The sequence below is a fragment of the Podarcis erhardii genome (genome assembly GCF_964252035.2).
Source record: "Podarcis erhardii genome assembly, chromosome: 16".
Taxonomy (NCBI): Eukaryota; Metazoa; Chordata; class Lepidosauria; order Squamata; family Lacertidae; genus Podarcis; species Podarcis erhardii.
In genome coordinates this window covers 37085127-37103164 of record NC_138514.1, presented here as the reverse complement: position 1 = coordinate 37103164, position 18038 = coordinate 37085127, and the positions used below count along the sequence as shown (strand labels likewise).

The following is an 18038-nucleotide window of genomic DNA, read 5'->3' as shown; positions in this document are numbered from 1 at the left end:
TATCTATTCATTTAAACATGCTATCCAATCCTAAATGTAGTGACATTTGGAGAAAGTGATTTTTGGAGTTTAAAAGCAATATATCCAGAAATTTATTCCTCAATCCTCTGCTACCATTGTGACATAATAATGGATAGATTCTAATTATGATTGTCATTTGGACCTGACCTCTGTTTATTAAAAGCACATTTAAAAATCCTTTGATGTGTGCCTACCCCAATCAACAAAAACCCTTTTAAAATGCCTCTCTTTAATCATTTTTGGGATGTTGTACTTTTCTGTGCCACTGTTACATAGAAGGAAATTTATTAAAAGAAGGAAATGTGGGTTGCATAGATGAAAATTTATTAAAACAAGAGAGTGTGTGTTGTATCCAATGTTGATTAGAGCAGACCCATTGAATCCAGTGGAATGAGTGGGTAAGACCAACAGTGGGTCCAACCGTCAAGCAGGTGATTTCTGCACATGCTATAATTGAAAATGGGGGAGGGGAGGCAGATGGGGCTCATCCACCGGGAAAGGTAGCCCATCTAGGAGAAGGAAAACTCTGATCCTAAACCTCCGCTGCCTTGCAGGATATCCTTGAGAGAAGAAAAGGCTAAGGAGTAAACCCTGCACAGATCCAGAGTGAAGTCCCTAATACAGTTGGGTGGCGACTTGTACGCCTCCTTCCAGCAACTCCTGGAGTTGATGGAAATGTCTTGCTCTGCTTTCCTTTGGACCACACCAGTGACACTGAGGAGGGGTCTTGTTGTCTGGGCAGCCCAGAACCTCCATACAGCCCTGGGGAGGTCACTTGGGGGCTGCAAACAATGCAAGAGGCCACAGTTACAAGTCCCCGGCCTCTGCAGCCACAGCAGGTGCTGTGATTCTCCAGCGGTTTGATTTCACCCCTGAAGGCACACACTTCCATTGTCTACCAAGACAGATGGATGCCAAGAGCAACAGACCCATTGAAATTAATGGATGTGACTAACATTTGTGTGTGCGTGTGCACATATATAAGGGACAGGAAGGACCGATGGCCCCGCCTCGCTCTACTTCTGAGGCTTCTGACCCTTGCAGGTTCAACTTACCTGAGCCATCTGCCAAGGCAGCTTCCTCTGGCCCCTGGCGGAAGGAGGTGGATCTTTGCAGGGTCCCTTTGGGCTGATGCTTGAAGATGGATGAGGACAGCTCTTCCAGTGTGCAGCCCAGCAGGTAGGCTGCTTTCTGGGCCCACTCGTGGCGAGCAAACTGCTTCCTCCCAGCTGAAAAGAGAGGAGGGAGGGAGGGAGGGAGGGAGGGAGGGAGGGAGAGAGGGAGAGAGAGAGAGAGAGAGAGAGAGAGAGAGAGCGCATCAGGTCTGAGTCAAGAGAAGCGAAGAAGCTCCCTTGTGCTGGCCCGGTGGGGGTGGGGAAGAGGAGACATTTCTGGAAAGGACCCAAGGGCTCAGCACCATACGCAAGTCAGCACTCATCCTTCCCCTTGTCAACAGAGAGCTCCAGGCCCCACTCGCAATGTGGAAGGAGGAGCCCAGGAGTGGAGGGGAGAGGAGGGGCCTGCCAGGGGCAACACAAGCATCTGATTCTCCACACATGAACAGTGGAAAAGGAATAAAATTCATTAGGTGAGGGATCACGCTTTATCAGGGTTCGGCATGGCATGACCCACTGCTTGGCCTTGTCATCGTTCACATTGTACAGAATTAAAAAGCAAGACGTTGCTGGGGAAGGGAGGGGGCGAGAGAAATGTGAGGGGGCAAAGAGAGAGAGACATAATGAAAATGTATTTAGGAGCCTGATGAGGGGAGATTGGAGGTCAACAGCTTAATGCTTCTTGCCAGGCTAAGCATGGCAATGAGCCATTGCAGGACAGGCTGTAGGCAGCCAGGGAAGAAGGGGCTGTGGAGAGAATAGCAGAAAGGCAGCCCTCTCTCCGCCTTGCCAGAACTGGGGGGTGGGAGGTGGGGGAACAACCAGAAACATCACCTGCTGGTGACAGCCACCCAGCTGTCCACCTGCCCATCAAGAAACATAGCTGTGGCAGAGGGTGGTAGAGGATCTGCCTTGCCAGCAGAAGCTTCCTGTTCAACCCTCAGTGGCATATCCTGGAGGGGACACTCTGCCTGAAACCCTGGAGAGCCATTGCTGCCAGTCAGTGCAGATGATACTGAGCTAGATGGACTCAGTGTAAGGCAGCTTCCTGTATTCCTAACAGTTAGTGGAGCCATCCCACTCTTAACAGTGGGCCTTCCTGGGGCCACAGAGGAAGGGGCACATCTTCAAAGGTTTCAGTTGGGGTGGGGGATGCCCACCCATAGATATCCAGGGGGAAATGAATTATTTCTCCTTTGCACAGGGAGTCATGAAGGATCAGGTGCTGCTCAGAAGTTAGAAGGTGAGGCTGTGCAGGACAGGCCTGGTCCAGCACATTTCGATGCAAAGCAGAAGGGACAGAAGACAATACAAGTTTTTTTCGGGGGGGGGGGGTCAATGATAGCAGAGGTCCACAGTAAATTATGCCAAGCATTCACGTTTCTAGACCCTCCCGTGCAAAACTGCTTCACACGTGACGTGGGGAAGGGAGGGAGGGGCACTGCAGCTGGTTTGAGGTGAAGATGGAAAGGACTGACCACTAGCTCCATGATGCATGCAGCCCCTAGGGCATCTGCAGGCAGGTCTGGGGAAGGCTGCCTGCCTGAAAGCCTGGAGCGCTGCTGCCAGTCAGTGCAGGCAATATCAAGCTAGGTGAGACACCTAGCGACCTGATTTGGTATGGGGCAGCTTCTTGGGTTCTTATGTTTTTTAGGGAACGTGCCATAGCTCAGTGGCAGAGCACCTGTTTCATTCCCCAATGGTAGGACTGGAAAAGACCCCCTGCCAGTCAGTGTAGAGAGCACTGAACTGCATGGACTAATGCAATTAGTCTCTGTATTCCTATGTACAGACAGCCCACCCACCCCCTGCCCCCATGACCAAACATGGGTATGGAGGAATGTGGGTGGAGGGGGATGAGGAAGAGAAAGGGCAGAGGAGAGGTGGATTTCATTGGGGGGGGGGCGCAAGGAAAGGGGGCTTTACCTTCGTCGCCGTCTGCATTGCAAAGGAGCAGCATGCACCATGCAAACACAAAGAGAGGGGAGTTAGAACACAGCTTTGACATAAAAAGGTTCCTGCAGAGACTCAGGTGCAACAAAGGCAGGTGAGGCACACACACACACACACACACACACACACACACACTTTCATGAGACAAAAAAACCATCCCAAAGTTGTGAAGTTAAAGATAATTGCAGAAGGGGTCCAAGATTTCTGGGTTGCATATCACAGTTTGTCCCCACCAGCTAGATGGGAAGGAGCACAGCTCCAGGTGTCAGTGGAGTGGAGGCAGGACTGGGGAAGGGACATAGCTCAGGGGTATAAAGCAATGGCATCTCCCTGAAACCCTGGGGAGCCACTGCTGCCAGACAGTGCAGACAATACTCAGCCAGCCTGGCTCAGTAGAAGGCAGCTTGCTATGTTCCTAAGGGAGCAAACTTCTCTCATGGATACAGTATCTGCTTGGCATGCAGAAGGTTGAGGGTTCAATCCCCAACAACATCTCCAGGTAGGGTGGGAGACACTCCCTGCCTGAAAAGCTGGAGAGCTGCTGTCAGTCAAACATTTTGGTAGATGGAGCACAGGACAGCTTCCTATGTTCCAGAGCAAGGGCCTAAGACCTGCTCAGGATTTTAATATAGCAAGGAAAGGTTGAAAAAGAAAAATTGGCCACGGTTCCTTCCTAATGCCATGTGACAAGCAGAGGATCTCGCTGCCGCTGAGAGATAATCACAGGTGATCTAAAACTCAGGGATGAGATGTGGGCTGCCCGCCACCGCCATGGCAACCCTGCCTGAAAGATGGGGCTACATCTAAAGCAGAGATGCTGACAGCTCCAAGCAACCGAATAGAAGAGAACAGAATCATAGAGTTGGAAGAGACCACAAGGGCCATTGAGTCCAACCCCCTGCCAAGCAGGAAACACCATCAGAGCACTCCTGACATATGGTTGTCAAGCCTCTGCTTAAAGACCTCCAAAGAAGGAGACTCCACCACACTCCTTGGCAGCAAATTCCACTGTCAAACAGCTCTTACTGTCAGGAAGTTCTTCCTAATGTTTAGGTGGAATCTTCTTTCTTGTAGTTTGGATCCATTGCTCCGTGTCCGCTTCTCTGGAGCAGCAGAAAACAACCTTTCTCCCTCCTCTATGTGACATCCTTTTATATATTTGAACATGGCTATCATATCACCCCTTAACCTCCTCTTCTCCAGGCTAAACATGCCCAGCTCCCTTAGCCGTTCCTCATAAGGCATCGTTTCCAGGCCTTTGACCATTTTGGTTGCCCTCCTCTGGACACGTTCCAGTTTGTCAGTGTCCTTCTTGAACCGTGGTGCCCAGAACTGGACACAGTACTCCAGGTGAGGTCTGACCAGAGCAGAATACAGTGGCACTATTACTTCCCTTGATCTAGATGCTATACTCCTATTGATGCGGCCCAGAATTGCATTGGCTTTTTTAGCTGCCGCGTCACACTGTTGGCTCATGTCAAGTTTGTGGTCAACCAAGACTCCTAGATCCTTTTCACATGTACTGCTCTCAAGCCAGGTGTCACCCATCTTGTATTTGTGCCTCTCATTTTTTTTGCCCAAGTGCAATACTTTACATTTCTCCCTGTTAAAATTCATCTTGTTTGTTTTGGCCCAGTTCTCTAATCTGTCAAGGTCGTTTTGAAGTGTGATCCTGTCCTCTGGGGTGTTAGCCACCCCTCCCAGTTTGGTGTCATCTGCAAATTTGATCAGGATGCCCTTGAGTCCACTCACTCATCGCTCAGGGAATAGATTAAATCACAAACACACACCCAAAGCACAGGTGTTAGCAGCAAGCCAGCCGCTGCAAAACACTAGACACACACACACACACACACACACACTGCCCAAAGTGCACAAGGCAGTAGCTGTAGCGCTGAGCCCTGTGACGGACTGCCCTCTCCTGGTTATGTCTGAGTGTGACTGCAGAAAACATGAGGTACCAATTTCTGTTTCCAGAGCAGCGGGGCAGACTTGGGAGGCACAGAATCCAAATGAACCCTCTCTTCTTTGGGGTTGATGTGTGGTAGGGAGGGGGATAATCCATGCAGTTCTGCACTTTTACAGATGGTGCAGGCCAGCGCTTGTGATGTCGCAAAGGAATTTCCCAGCCACCCACTTTCAGAGCAGTTATCAACTTGAAGACAGACCAGCTCTGTCTGGTTGCTCTGCTCCCTCAACTATTAGCTGTCAAGCAGCAATTCCTGCAATGGAGGTCAGAGGGTCAGAGAAGGAGCAAGGTCCGGTCCAGCAACTCTGGCGACAGCCTGGCTTCACTTGGCTCCTCCTGCTCCTCCTCCTCTGTCTGAAGCTCTTCCATTCAAACTTCATCCTGCCTGTTCTTCATTTTGACGTCAGGTGATTGACAAGTGGGTCATCCTGCCCACTTGTCAATGGGGTGAGGGGAGAGACTGCAGAAAGCAGGATTGCTTCAATGATGTGCAGGGAGAGTTCAATCCTTTCTGCAGCTGTGTCTCTACCCACTCCACGTCTGAGATCACATATTGTTCAGCCATGAAGGCATGAAGGCCATCAGCCTAACAGGGCTGTCGTGAGGATAAAATGGAGAGGTGGAGAAGAGTGGGGACAACCTTGAGCTCCTTGGAGGTGGGATATAAAAAGGTGGGATATAAATGCGGTATTGATAATCAAATAAATGTTGATTTGGTAAGAAACAACCTCATGGGGTCCAAGGAGGCTCATGTCTGGCCGAGAGGGGGTGAAGGTTTCCCATCCCTGTGTCCTAAAGGGAACCCCAAGCCCAATTCAGCAGCAACGAAGCCACTCCCAGCATCCAAGCAAGGCAGCTCTCGACGAGCTTGGCCCATTACCTTTGGTGGCTCCTGCAGCCCCCAAGTGATAAACAGCCCCCAGGACAAGCCAGAAGGCTTTCTGCTCATCGCTGGAGATGCCCATCACTTTCATGGCTGCCTGGAGCTTGCTGAACTGCTGGGCGGCCTTCTGCTTCTCCTCCGGCTGCAGCCAATAAAACAAATAAAACAAAATACACAGTCAATTGGCCTGCACTAAAAAAAAATGGGGAACCTGTTTATAATTGCTCAGTAAATGGCATCTGCAGTAGGGCCACGTGGGGTCATTTCCTCTGCTGGCTTAGGTGGCACAACGGCCAAGATCCACAGGCCCATGGGTGGCCTGCTCAGGGCACTAGTACACACATGCTCCTGCCTCTTATGGTGAGAGAGTGAGCAGGGAAGCAAGAACAGGGACCCCGCACAGCTTTTAATTAAAAATCTGCATGCAAGTCCTCAGGAACAAGGGTAAAAGCTCTTGGTGGTAGGTGACTTTTCCGCTTTGTCCCGCAAAGCTAGTCAACCAGAGCTTTCACACAGCAGGATTGTTTTTATTTAACAACATTTATGTACCGCTTACTGGAAGGAAATACCTCCAAGCAGCTTACAATGAACAGTGGCTGAAGATACCAATGAAAGGCAATTCACATAAAGATAAAAGAAAACCAGTCATTATAAAACACTTATACTTGCTAAAATCACATCATCGAGATTACATGCTAAAATTAAAGGCCTCAGCAGGCTTGCTGGGAACAATGAAGCTTTTAGCAGGCACTGAAAACAGTACAGTGCAGAGATCCAAAGTGTTGGGGCCGCCATGCTAAAAGACTGATTTCTTGCAAGGGCAGAATGAACATTATGTGGCACTCAGAGCAATGTCAGCCCCACAGATCAAAGCAGTCAAAAGAGGGCACATATGGGAGGAGGTGATCTTTCAAGCAAAGTGGTCGCAAAGTGGTCACGAAGCGCTGAGGGCTTTGCATACTAACAGCAATACTGTGAGCCTCTCCCAGTCACTAGCCAGCAACCCATGCAGACCTCTGATCCCCTCAGCTGCCCAACCATCCATCAAGAAAGAGGAGAGGAGACATAGCTCAGTGGTAAAGCATCTGTCTTGCAAGAAGGTCCCAAGCTCAGTTCCCAATGGCCTCCCGGTAGGGCTGCGAGAGACTCCTGCCTGAAATCCCGGAGAGTCGTTGCTGCCAGTCAATGTAGACAATATTGAGCCAGGTGGTCTGACTCTAGCTCCACCCCTTCTACGACTGAGCCACTTTACCTTTGACAGGGGTACAATCCCAAAGACGTTGTTTTCGGCCAAGTGGTTGAAATGAAGCTCCGTCCTGGGGGTGGAGGGGAAGAGGAGAGAGTCAGGAGAGAGTGCTGCAGGCAGCACCCCAATTCAGAAAGGCCCACTTTGCCCTCCCCCCAGCCCACCCCCTGCACTAAAACAGGGGTTGCCTTGGTTTGCAGGAACCCTGTGGATTTTTATTTATGTTCAGCTGCCTCCACAGGATGCTTAGAAATTGAAATGATTTGCACATTATTACCCCAGCCAATAACTACAAGATTATCAGGCCCATGTTTTATCACAAAACATCCAAGACCTAAAGGGTTTGAATTACCCTCGTTTTTCTTATGTGATGTTGTAGTTTTTGCACATAAATAAAAATCTTTTTAAAGCAAAAACAAAGGCTACGCTTGCCAAAAGCAGACAGAGTTCCTAAAACCACTCAGGACATCAAGGCCCATGGTCTGCACTGTCCTGCCCCCTCACTTCAGGGCTGGCTGGGCTACGGTTAATCAGTGGGGAGAGACCTCCCTTCCTTATATGCACAGAGGCATTTGAATATATCCAAAACAGATCTGAAGAGGCTGACAAACCTTCCCAAGGCAGAGCTGTGAGACTTGTCTCACCACAAAGGACATTTTCATGACAATTTTGGACAGTGGGAAAGCAACATAGGAGGAGGCCAGACACACATAAGAAGAGCCTACTGGATCAAGTCAATGACCCACCTAGTCCAGCATCTTCTTCTTACAGTGAACAACCAGATACCTGTGGGAAATCTGCAAGCAAGACTCGAGTACAAGAGCCCTCTCCCCTCCAGTGGCATCCAGCAACTGGTATTCAGAAGCATTGCTGGCCTCCAGTTCCCAAGGCAACCCCAGCCAGTAATCTGGGCCCTGCATTTCAGACCAGTTGAAGGTTTCAAGTAGTCTTCAAAGCCACCTTTGAAAAAGCTAGCTTGCTTCCTTCCTTCCAACCCATTTTGAGAACCCCAAGCCAGGAGGACACTGCAACACATGCAACCAGGCAGGCGCTGGTCCCTTGGGTTGGGGGCTACAGCAGCCTCCTTACCGGAGGGCATTGTCCGAACAGGCCAGCAAGTAGTAGAACACGTTGAAGGTGGCCTCATTCGCGGGGCGCTTGGCAACCCTGAGTTTCTCCAGCAGCATTGTCTGAGGGATGCAATCAGAGAGAGAAAAGGTCTGCATGGTACAAGGCCAGAGGGTTCCCACTTTGGCCCCAAGAACTTCCTGCAGAACCCCAGCTCCTACCCCACCCCACCCCACCCCACCTTCTGTCATACTCTCACTTCTGGCTAATTTTGTGAGGCTCAGGACCATCACAGCCATGACAGCATGGCCTACAAGCCCCCTAATACTTGCAAACACAAAAAGGGCTGTAACTCAGTCAGTGGCGTAGCGTGGGTTGTCAGCACCCGGGGCAAGGCAAGTAATTTGCGCCCCCTAACCCGTGGATTTGCGCCCCCTAACCCGTGGATTTGCGCCCCCTAACCCGTGGATTTGCCCTAACCCCAGATGTTGCGCCCGGTGCGGCCGGCCCCCCCTGCACCCCCCACGCTACGCCACTGAACTCAGTGACAGAGCACCTCTTTTGCATGCAGAAGGGTCCAGGTTCAATCCCCAATAGCATCTCCAGATAGGGCTGAGAAATACCCCCCCAAAAAACACATGAAACCCTAGATCATAGCTGCCTGTCAGTGCAGACAATAATGAGCTATATGTGCCAATGGTCTGCCTCCAGAGAAGGAAGTTTTCTACATTCCTATTTAAACCAGCCTTTAATAAACCAGCCTGGAATTTCACTTTATTTTTGAGGGAAGGATGATAGCTCAATGGTAGAGCATTTGTTCTGCATGCAGGAAGTCCCAGAAAGTTCAGTCCAGGGAGGGCTGGGAAGGACCCCTGTCTAAAACCCTGGAGAAAGGCTGTGAGTAGACAAGTCTGAGCTAGATGGACCAAAAGTCTGGCTCAGGATAAGACAACTACCAGTGCTCCCTGCTGCAGGGATACAAGAATGCAAGAACATAGTAAGAACCTGCTGGAAGTGTATGCAGCACACACAGACACACCCTCTCACCTGCACAGAGGCAGAGGCCACCTGCCCAGCCTGGTCAAAGTCCAGCGAGATTATCTGTGAGAAGCGGGTGGCGTTGGCGTTCAGGCTCGTGCCGCTGTTGCCAAAGGCCTCCAGGATGGTGTACAGTGCTTGCCACTTCTCCGCTGCCAAGGCAAAGCAAGGAAAAGCATGCAGGGGCAGACCATTGTTGTGCGTGGGGGCACGCTCACATACATGTAGATGAACTGGCAAGCATGTGTGTGCACCCCACCCCCACAACCCCAATAGACCGGTCATCATCTCAAGGGGCCGAGAGGGACCCCTTATCCGACTGCATCACCCCTTAGCAGATTTGCCACACACACACCCCGACTGTGTGGCACTGTGCCATGCAAGTTACTCAACTCAAAGCAAGGGACATTTTGAGTGTCAAATGGTTAGCATCCCTGTGAAACGCAGTGCTGACAGTGTCAATCAGGCACCACCCATCCAGAAAGGAATACAGTCAGATTTCAGAGGAGCTGTCAAGTCAGAGAGAAAAGACAGGATCCTGGCTGCTGGAGGTTGAAGAGACAGGCTAAAAAGGGCACTACAGCAGCACACAGCAACCAGTAAACCAGAGAACAACAACAGGGGTCAGCACTTCTCCAACAAAGAGTAAGCTGATGGCAGTTGCAGCAGGATTCAAAGGTGCGTTTTGAGAGTGGAGGGACAGGGATAGGAAAGAGAGACTTAGGTAGCCCAAGGCATGTCAGTTCATGATCCGCTTGCCTCTTCCATTATACCAGCTCAGCTCAGCTTTGCAAAAGATTCCCATACAGGCCACTGTGAAAAGAAGATGGTCAACTAGATGGGCCACTAGGCCTGATCCAGCTGCAAGGCTCTTCTGAGGTTCTCTGCGAGATCTGCAAAGTCCACCTCCTTCTTCCTCCATCTGCAACATCTTGCCTCTTAAGAAGAACATAAGAAGAGCTTGGCTGCTGTATCTAGCCCAGCACCCTCTTCTCACAGTGGCCAACCAGTTGACCCAGCGGGAAGCCTGTCCAGTGTTTCTCGAACTTGGGTCTCTAGTTGTAGTTAGGGATGATGGGAGCTGTAGTCTTCAGTATTGCTCAAATCGGTCTAAAAATAAAACAATGGCATCGCCAGGTAGGGCAGGGAAGGATTTTGCCTGAATTCCTAAAGAGCTATTGTAAGTCAGCACAGAAAATACTGAGTCAGATGGACCAATGGTCGGATAATGAGTTCAGCGTCCCTGAAGGGCCTCCCCTTAAAAACAGGAAGGGGGGGATTTGATGGGATGTGGTACCCTCTCATAATGTACGTGACCCAACAATGGAGTCAATATTCTTCCACTCGCCTCTCAAAAATCTACGTAGCTGTATACAATTCCCAAGCATCACTGACTTGAAACAAATGTTGGAAAAAAACAGAAAACAAAAACAGCACAGGGGGCTTGTAATGTGCTATTTATTGTGAGCCTGTAAAATGACTTCCAACTCTCTTGCGTTTTCGTTGGAATGCTGGAGCTATGTTTTCCTTTGGTTAGTGTACCACATCCTGTTTGTTTTGTATATTGTTCACTTGTTTGCTTTACACACACACACACACACACACACACACACAAAGAAAAATCAATTGGCCTCAAATATAAAGTCTGGAAATCTGTTCAGGCCAGTATCTCCATTATGTTAGGACATTGTACATCCTAGTCATTTCTACTTGGTTATCTAAAATACGTTACTTTGGAAAATACTGTTAACCTTAGAACTGCTGCTAAACCTGTCATAGCTAAATGGAGGGAGGGGACCACGTCTCCTTCTATATCCAAAAGGACTGAGGAAATTTGATCTATGATTAAGTTAACACCACAAAAGAATACATAGGAACCAGCCTAACAGATTTATGGAAAAATTGGCATCTTTCATAATGTTTTGGAACAGTAAGCTTCATGATATGCTGCTTTCAACCTGCTGTAAAATTGCATTTGTTTACTCTTGGTTTCTTTTCTTTTCTTTGCCAATAAAAATAATTGTTAAATTCCAACAAAGACATTTATTTTGTTAAAGAAACAGGACGAGAGCTTGGTGTGCTCCTTGCTGTTTGGTGGCATGGCTTCCCTTGAACATCATTTCAGTAGAAATGTCCTCATTTTCACCTGCTTTCCCAAGGGCTGCCCCCACCCCCAAGGGCCTCTAGAAGGAGCCGAGGCCACTGCTGGCCACACACCTACCTGAGAAGACCTTCCCGGAGCTGCCAGCAACTGTGGCCAAGTACTGGACCAGGTGCTGGCAATTGGTGGTCTTTCCGCTGCTGCTGCTCCCCAGCAGAACGATGGACTGGTCCTGGCGGCTCATGAGCATGTTCCGGTAGGCGGCCTGGGCCACGGCGTAGATGTGGGGGGAGGTGTCCTCCTTGCGGCAGCCCTTGAACATGTGCATCACCTGGAGGAAGCGGCAGCATTAAGTGTGGCATCGGAGAGGCAGCAAAAGGGCAAGCGGTAGAGGAGATGCTGGGAGGATTAAAGCAGACATGGCTTCTGGAACTGGGAAACAGGAGCCCCAGAGAGAAGGGGGAGAGAGAGAGGCTGTAGCTCAGTGATAGAGCATCTATTTGGAAACAGACGGTCCCAGGTTCAGCCCCCAACAGCATGTCCAGTTAAAAAAGGGGGGGTCTTCTGTTCTTATTAGTCACTTTAACAACAAAAAATAAACTCAAAGCTGCTTACAAAAATGATTATGAAACAAGGATATACATCCTAAAATGTCTGATTTTCGCTACATATGTCAATTGTGGTTTTAAAGCTTTATTGTAAGCTGCCGTTGTCACCCCCCCCCCCCGATAATGTATTTCAAGAGTGGGGGGTGTAAATCTAAATAAGAAATTAATGATGGATTTAGGCCTGCTACCCAGCTGTGCTGCTACAACGCCATGTTATCAATCTGGTCTATTGATCAACACTAACCAGATGTCGATTTTTAAATCTCTATTCTTTGAGCTACCAATAAAAATGTGGTCTATAAATTTCAGTACACACAGACAAACAAACAGCATGAGTGACACATTGCAGGGAAAATTCTCCTCACTACATCTGTGAGGAGTCAATCATTTTGTGGGGCAGCCCCTGCACTTTGGAACTCCTTGCCTATTGACATCAGACAGGCACTCTCATTATAGTGTTTTAGGTGCCTAATGAACACACTTTTGCTTCGGAAAGCCATTAAGTTACCCACATCTGTTTTAAAGATTCTATTGGTTTTGCCTTTGTTGATGGTTCTATGAATATTTGTTTCAATGGTAACTATTTTACATGTTTTTAATTCACTTGAGGTTTCAGCTGTGTTCTGCTATCTTATTCGTACACCACTTGGATAACTTTTTATTTATACAAAGTTTTTAATCAAGCGAAGGGCTGTAGCTCAGTGGAAGAGAAGCTGCTTTGCATGCAGAAGGTCCCACATTCAAGTATGGGCTGGGAAAGATGCCCTCCCTGGAAAGCCCCTGCCAGTCAGTACAGTGGACGCTCGGGTTGCAAACGTGATCTGTGCAGGAGGCATGTTCACAACCCGCAGTGTTCGCAACCCACAGCGCCGTGTCTGCGCACGCATGGGTCGCGATTCAGCGCTTCTGTACATGTGCAAAGCGCAATTTAGTACTTCTACGCATGCGCGAGTGCCGAAACCCGGAAGTAACCCGTTCCAGTACTTCCGGGTTTTGGCGCGTCCGTAACCCGAAAACGCACAACCTGAAGCGTCTGTAACCCGAGGTATGACTGTATAGACAATAATTAGCTAGGTGGACCAATGGTCTGACTCAGTATAAGGAAGCTTCCTACGTTCCTAAGCAGTTTACGCATTTTCAAAGTACCGTATATTTTGCTCTATAAGACTCACTTTTTCCCACCTAAAAAGGGGAAATGTGTGTGCGTCTTATGGAGCAAATGCAGGCTGCGCAGCTATCCCAGAAGCCAGAACAGCAAGAGGGATTGCTGCTTTCACTGCGCAGCGATCCCTCTTGCTGTTCTGGCTTCTGAGATTCAGAATATTTTTTTCTTGTTTTCCTCCTCCAAAAACTAGGTGCATCTTATGGTCTGGTGCGTCTTGTAGAGCGAAAAATACGGTAAATAACAGAACTCTGCAGTCCCACCTGGGGAGCATGGAGTGGCTTTAACAGGGGCACTTTGAGCCTTCAATCGTCTCCACTGGGGGGATATCAATGACCTTTGCCCCCTCTCCTCTCCCAAAGGGAATATCCAAAGTCATGGCCAGCCCCAACAATGAGGAACAGCATGGGAGGGAGCATTTACCCTACCCCTTACTTCTGGAAGCCTTGCAAGTTGCAGCAGGAGAGGGACTGTGAGAAACCCACCAAGGGGGAGGGTGTTTCTAGAACCAAGGTGAAACTGTCAAGCTCCCTTGTTATTTCTGCTACAGCCAAGAAGTATTGTGTGGTTAATGCAATCTTGTTATATTTACAGTCCAGAAATGTGTTTCCCCCCAGTATGTTGTTATATTTGCTATCACGCTGCTGTTTCATTATTTTATTTATTACTAAATTGTTCTTGCAATGGTCGATTCTGGGATACATTCCTCTTTTCTTTGTTGTACACGGCTCTGAGCAGGACTCTTTCCTCTCGGGAAAGCAGCATACAAACGAAGTGAGGAAGAAGCAAACAAATGAATGAGCGCCCGCTCTGCCAACCCGCTCCATCCCACCCGGCCGCAACACTCACCTTCTCAGAGTACATGGATGGAGAGCTGAGAGGGTTGATGACCACCATGTTGGGCCCGGCGTAGGTGTGAATGAGGTTCCCGCCATAGCGCTGGCGGAGCGTGTGCAGGGCGCTAGACTCATTGAGATACACAAGGCTGGCCAGGTCCTCCACGCGGTCGCATGACGGTGGGTTGGCCTGGGCAGAGGGAGAGGGGGAACGTGGTTAAGCTGGGCAGGACAAGGAGTCAATCCAGCTTTGGCTGCAGGTGAGAGGCAGCTAGCCCAGCCTCCACGCCTACCTTTTCCACGTCGTCTTCATCCACCTCGAGCTGAGCTCCATCATAGTCCAGTTTCACCTTGACTTTCCCCTCGGGCAGAAGGCCGGCAGCATCAGTCTTCAACTGGCTTGCTGTGTGGGCAGGGAAGCAGGACACAAGGGTCAGTTGTAGGAAAGAGACACAACGGACATGGAGGGAAACCTCAGAGGTAAGGTGATGCTGCCACCTAGTGGCCCAACCAAACACAAAATGCTTTCCAGGACGTAAGATGTGCCCTGCTGGATCAGGCTAACGGCCCATCTAGTCCAGCATCCTGTTCTCACAGTGGCAGACCAGGTGCCTGTGGGAAACCTGCAGGCAGGATCCGAGCACAAGAGCACTCTCATTTCCTGCATTCTCCAAAAACTGGCATTCAGAAGCATTGCTGCCTCCGACCCTAGAAGCAGAGCACAGCCCTTGTGGCTAGTAACCATTGATAACCCTCTAGATCAGCCATTCTCAACCTGTGGGTCCCCTGATGTTGTTGAACTACAACTCCCATCACCCCTAGCTAGCAAGGCCAGAGCTCAGGGATGATGGGGGTTGTAGTCCAACAACATCTGGGGACCCCCCAGGTGGAGAACCGCTACTCTAGAGCCTCCATGAATTTGTCTATCCTCGTTTGAAGCCATCCAGGTTGGTGGCCATCAATGCCTCTGTGGCAGCAAGTTCTATAGTTTAACTGTGCACTGGCATGAAGGCAAACATGACATGAAGGCCAGCAACACTGTTTGGGGATCCCTTTCAGACAGTCACAGCGCCCGGAGACAGTCAGCTCCTGCATCCATAGCAGTGACCAGGGGAGGAGTGACCCCTGGGAGGAGCACAGAGAGAAGAAACACCCTGGTGCATCTGCAGCAACAGCACCGGACACCTTCATCTGCCCCAGCTGCAACAAAACATGCCTCTCCCATACCGGTCTCTACAGCCACAGTAGGCGCTGTAACATTCCAAGAGTTTGACTTCACCCCCAAAGGAGAACTGCTCCACTGTCTCCCAAAACAGACGTATGTCAACAGGAGCAGTGTGAAGAATGAAATTTCAAAAAATCTGTCCTGAATCTTCCAACATTTAGCTTCACTGGATGTCCATGAGTATTTTGAGAAGGGGATGAAAATTTTTCTTCCACTTTGCAACCCACTTCCCCCCAGCCCACTCAATTTCCCAAGCTAGTAGCCATCAAAATATTCAGAGGCAATTAACTTAGAAGGGCCATTTGTACTGGGGTTTTGTAACCCTTCAGTTACCTGCTGCTTTCATCGAGCAGCAACCCACAGTTCTACTATTTTGAAATAGAATTTCCCTTCGTTCCTCTCTGTGCTATTTATATTATCCTCCAGCACACGGCCCCTTCAACGAACACCTCATCCCAGCCCCACGTTGCTGGTGGGAACTGGGGGTAGCTGGGGACAGGAAGCCTCTCTGGAAGGTTGAGCCCAAGTCATGAAAAGGAACCCCACCGCCTGCACCACTGACCCCCACTTACCTAAGGAGAAGCCATCCTTGTGGACCAGCCACACTTTATCCGTCTCATACCAGGCCTCCTCGGCTGCAATTTGTTCCTCCGTCTTGGCCTGTGGGGATGGGGAGGTGGGCGGACAAGAAACAACTGGAGTCACTACACAGCCCCTCAGAGAGAGCGGGGGGGGGGGATGGGCTTCTGCCCACTTCAGCCCAGCTCCATTTAGACTGCATACATACTGTACATTTAAAGCACACAGCTTCCCCCAGCGAATCCTGGGAAATGAAGTTTACCTGTCACAGACTACAGCTCCCAGGATCCTTTAGGGAAGCTGTGTGCTTTAAATGCATGGTGTGTGCACAGCCTTCCTCACAGAACTTCCCTGCTCATATCTTGCACTCTGCACAGGCCCACCTGCTCTCCTGCCTGATGCACAGAACCCACAAGACTCCCCCTCCCTCAGACGTGTCACAACAAGATCCGTCACCATCACCACTACCAAAGCTCAACTCTGATCAGGCTGGCTGGGTTCAACCTCCAGAGGGGTTAAATGTGCAGCCCCCCCCTCCCCAAAGCGAGCAAGGCAGCTCCTTGAAAATAGCAAAGAGCATGCAGCATGCAGCACTGCCCCCCCCTCCCCAAACTGACACACACACAATCAAAACTCCAGAGGTACAGACAGAACAAGGTGAGGAGAAGGGTGAATGGAGCATGCAAAAAACCCCATCTTGAAATGGACGAAGTAAACCAGGGGCCCTTTACATGGGGAACTTTTGGCTTTCCAGACGCTGCAGAAGCACAACTCCCATCAGCCCCAGCAAGCTTGGCCAAAGGCCAGGGATGTAGAGAGTTGTACTTCAGCAACAATAGGAGGGAACCAGGTTGGGGAAAGGCTGGCCTATGGTCACAGGCCCTTGCAGCTAGGAGAGTTGGGGAAGCAACAACTGGAAGGCCATCTCGAAGCGTGGAGTTGGGTAGGAGAAACCATCCAAGAATGAATTCTGTTGGGGTACTAAAGCAGAATAGGGTCACCTGTTCAAATCCTACTGGGTGGGCTCTTTCAACCTGCTTTATGGGGCTACTGGAAGAATGGGGATAGGGATGAGGATGAGAAGGATGAGGATGACAACATGTGTCTGACCCACAATCCCTGGAAAGGTCCATCATTATATCTATAATGGCTTCCCTTGATCCAGAGACCATCTATGGAGGACAGACTCAGAAAAAGAAATCCCCTTCATGGAACCACACACAAATCCAAGGCAGCTTTTCGTCACCCACACCAAGCACAACCCTTCCCCTCCCGCAAGCTTCAAGCCACAGACGCCCACAAGCAACAAAAGTTGTGAATGGAGCAGCCAAACCTGCGGCCGAGAGACTGCAGAGGCCAGCCCAAAAGCAGCTGCTGGGGCATCGTCCGCCTGAGCCTGTGGGAGCTGACAGGAAGGGAAGCAATGTGGGCCAGGTTAATCTCTCTCTGGATGCCCGCCTCCAGGCGAGATCAGGGTGGGTGGGGGAACCAGCAGAACCATACTACCTCCACCCCCCACAAAAAGAGAACACCTGACTCTGTAGTCTCCCTGTCTGCCATGCTATTAGTCCTACCATGAGAAAAGGGAAACTAAGGTGTGGAGAAAGGAAAAGTCTACTTGGCAGCATATAAAGAGAGAAGGTTCCTTGCAGCAATGAAGGTCGCAGCTTGCTCCGTCCTGAGCCAACCTTCCAAACCCTCAGAGATAGCTGCCCCCAAGTGCAAAGGTGCCACCCCCAATGGACCAAATGTGTGCACCTTTGTAACATCATAATAGTCAGGTGGGAGACCGAGGGTGGGTTCCAAGACACAGGCCATTCACGGAAAGCTGCCTTATACTGAGTCCAACCCACTGGCCTATCTAGCTCAGTATTACCTGGCAGCCTCTCACCAGGACTTCAGGTAGGGCGTCTCTCAGCCCTACCTGGAGATGCTGGCTTCTGCATAAAAAAGTGGGCGCTCTGCACCACAGAGCTACAAGCCTTCCCCCAACTTTTGTTAGTCACTATGGTTAAAACGGAAGCCCCATGTTTGAATCTACTGGACGCTGCTGCCACCCACCCTTCAGTGCCAGATCCTGAAAAGAAACAACACAGGGTGTCCCTTGCCTTCGTATTCTGCTTGTGAGTGCCCAGAGGCACCTGGAAAACAGAACGCTGAGCCTTCCAGCTCACCTGCATGGTCCTGGTCTCTGCTCTTCCCCTTTGGTCCTCACCCCGCGCCCCCAAATAGTC

The 18038-nt window shown here is 50.0% G+C and overlaps 1 protein-coding gene across 18 annotated transcripts in view; it reads right to left on the bottom strand.

Moving 5' to 3' along the window:
* MYO18A (myosin XVIIIA) overlaps positions 1-18038 on the bottom strand; it is a 148339-nt gene that overhangs the window by 77791 nt on the left and 52510 nt on the right. For 13 of the 18 annotated variants that reach the window (XM_081844027.1, XM_081844012.1, XM_081844013.1 and 10 more), the window contains 10 exons: positions 15798-15885; positions 14294-14403; positions 14014-14190; positions 11515-11725; positions 9303-9445; positions 8277-8377; positions 7194-7257; positions 5939-6083; positions 3063-3074; positions 1077-1250 (listed from right to left, as the gene is read on the bottom strand). In XM_081844027.1, the coding sequence (XP_081700153.1) occupies positions 1077-1250; positions 3063-3074; positions 5939-6083; positions 7194-7257; positions 8277-8377; positions 9303-9445; positions 11515-11725; positions 14014-14190; positions 14294-14403; positions 15798-15885 (1225 nt within the window). The remainder of the gene's footprint in view (positions 1-1076; positions 1251-3062; positions 3075-5938; positions 6084-7193; positions 7258-8276; positions 8378-9302; positions 9446-11514; positions 11726-14013; positions 14191-14293; positions 14404-15797; positions 15886-18038) is intronic. The other 5 variants (XM_081844028.1, XM_081844014.1, XM_081844015.1 and 2 more) reach the window with 1 other exon arrangement.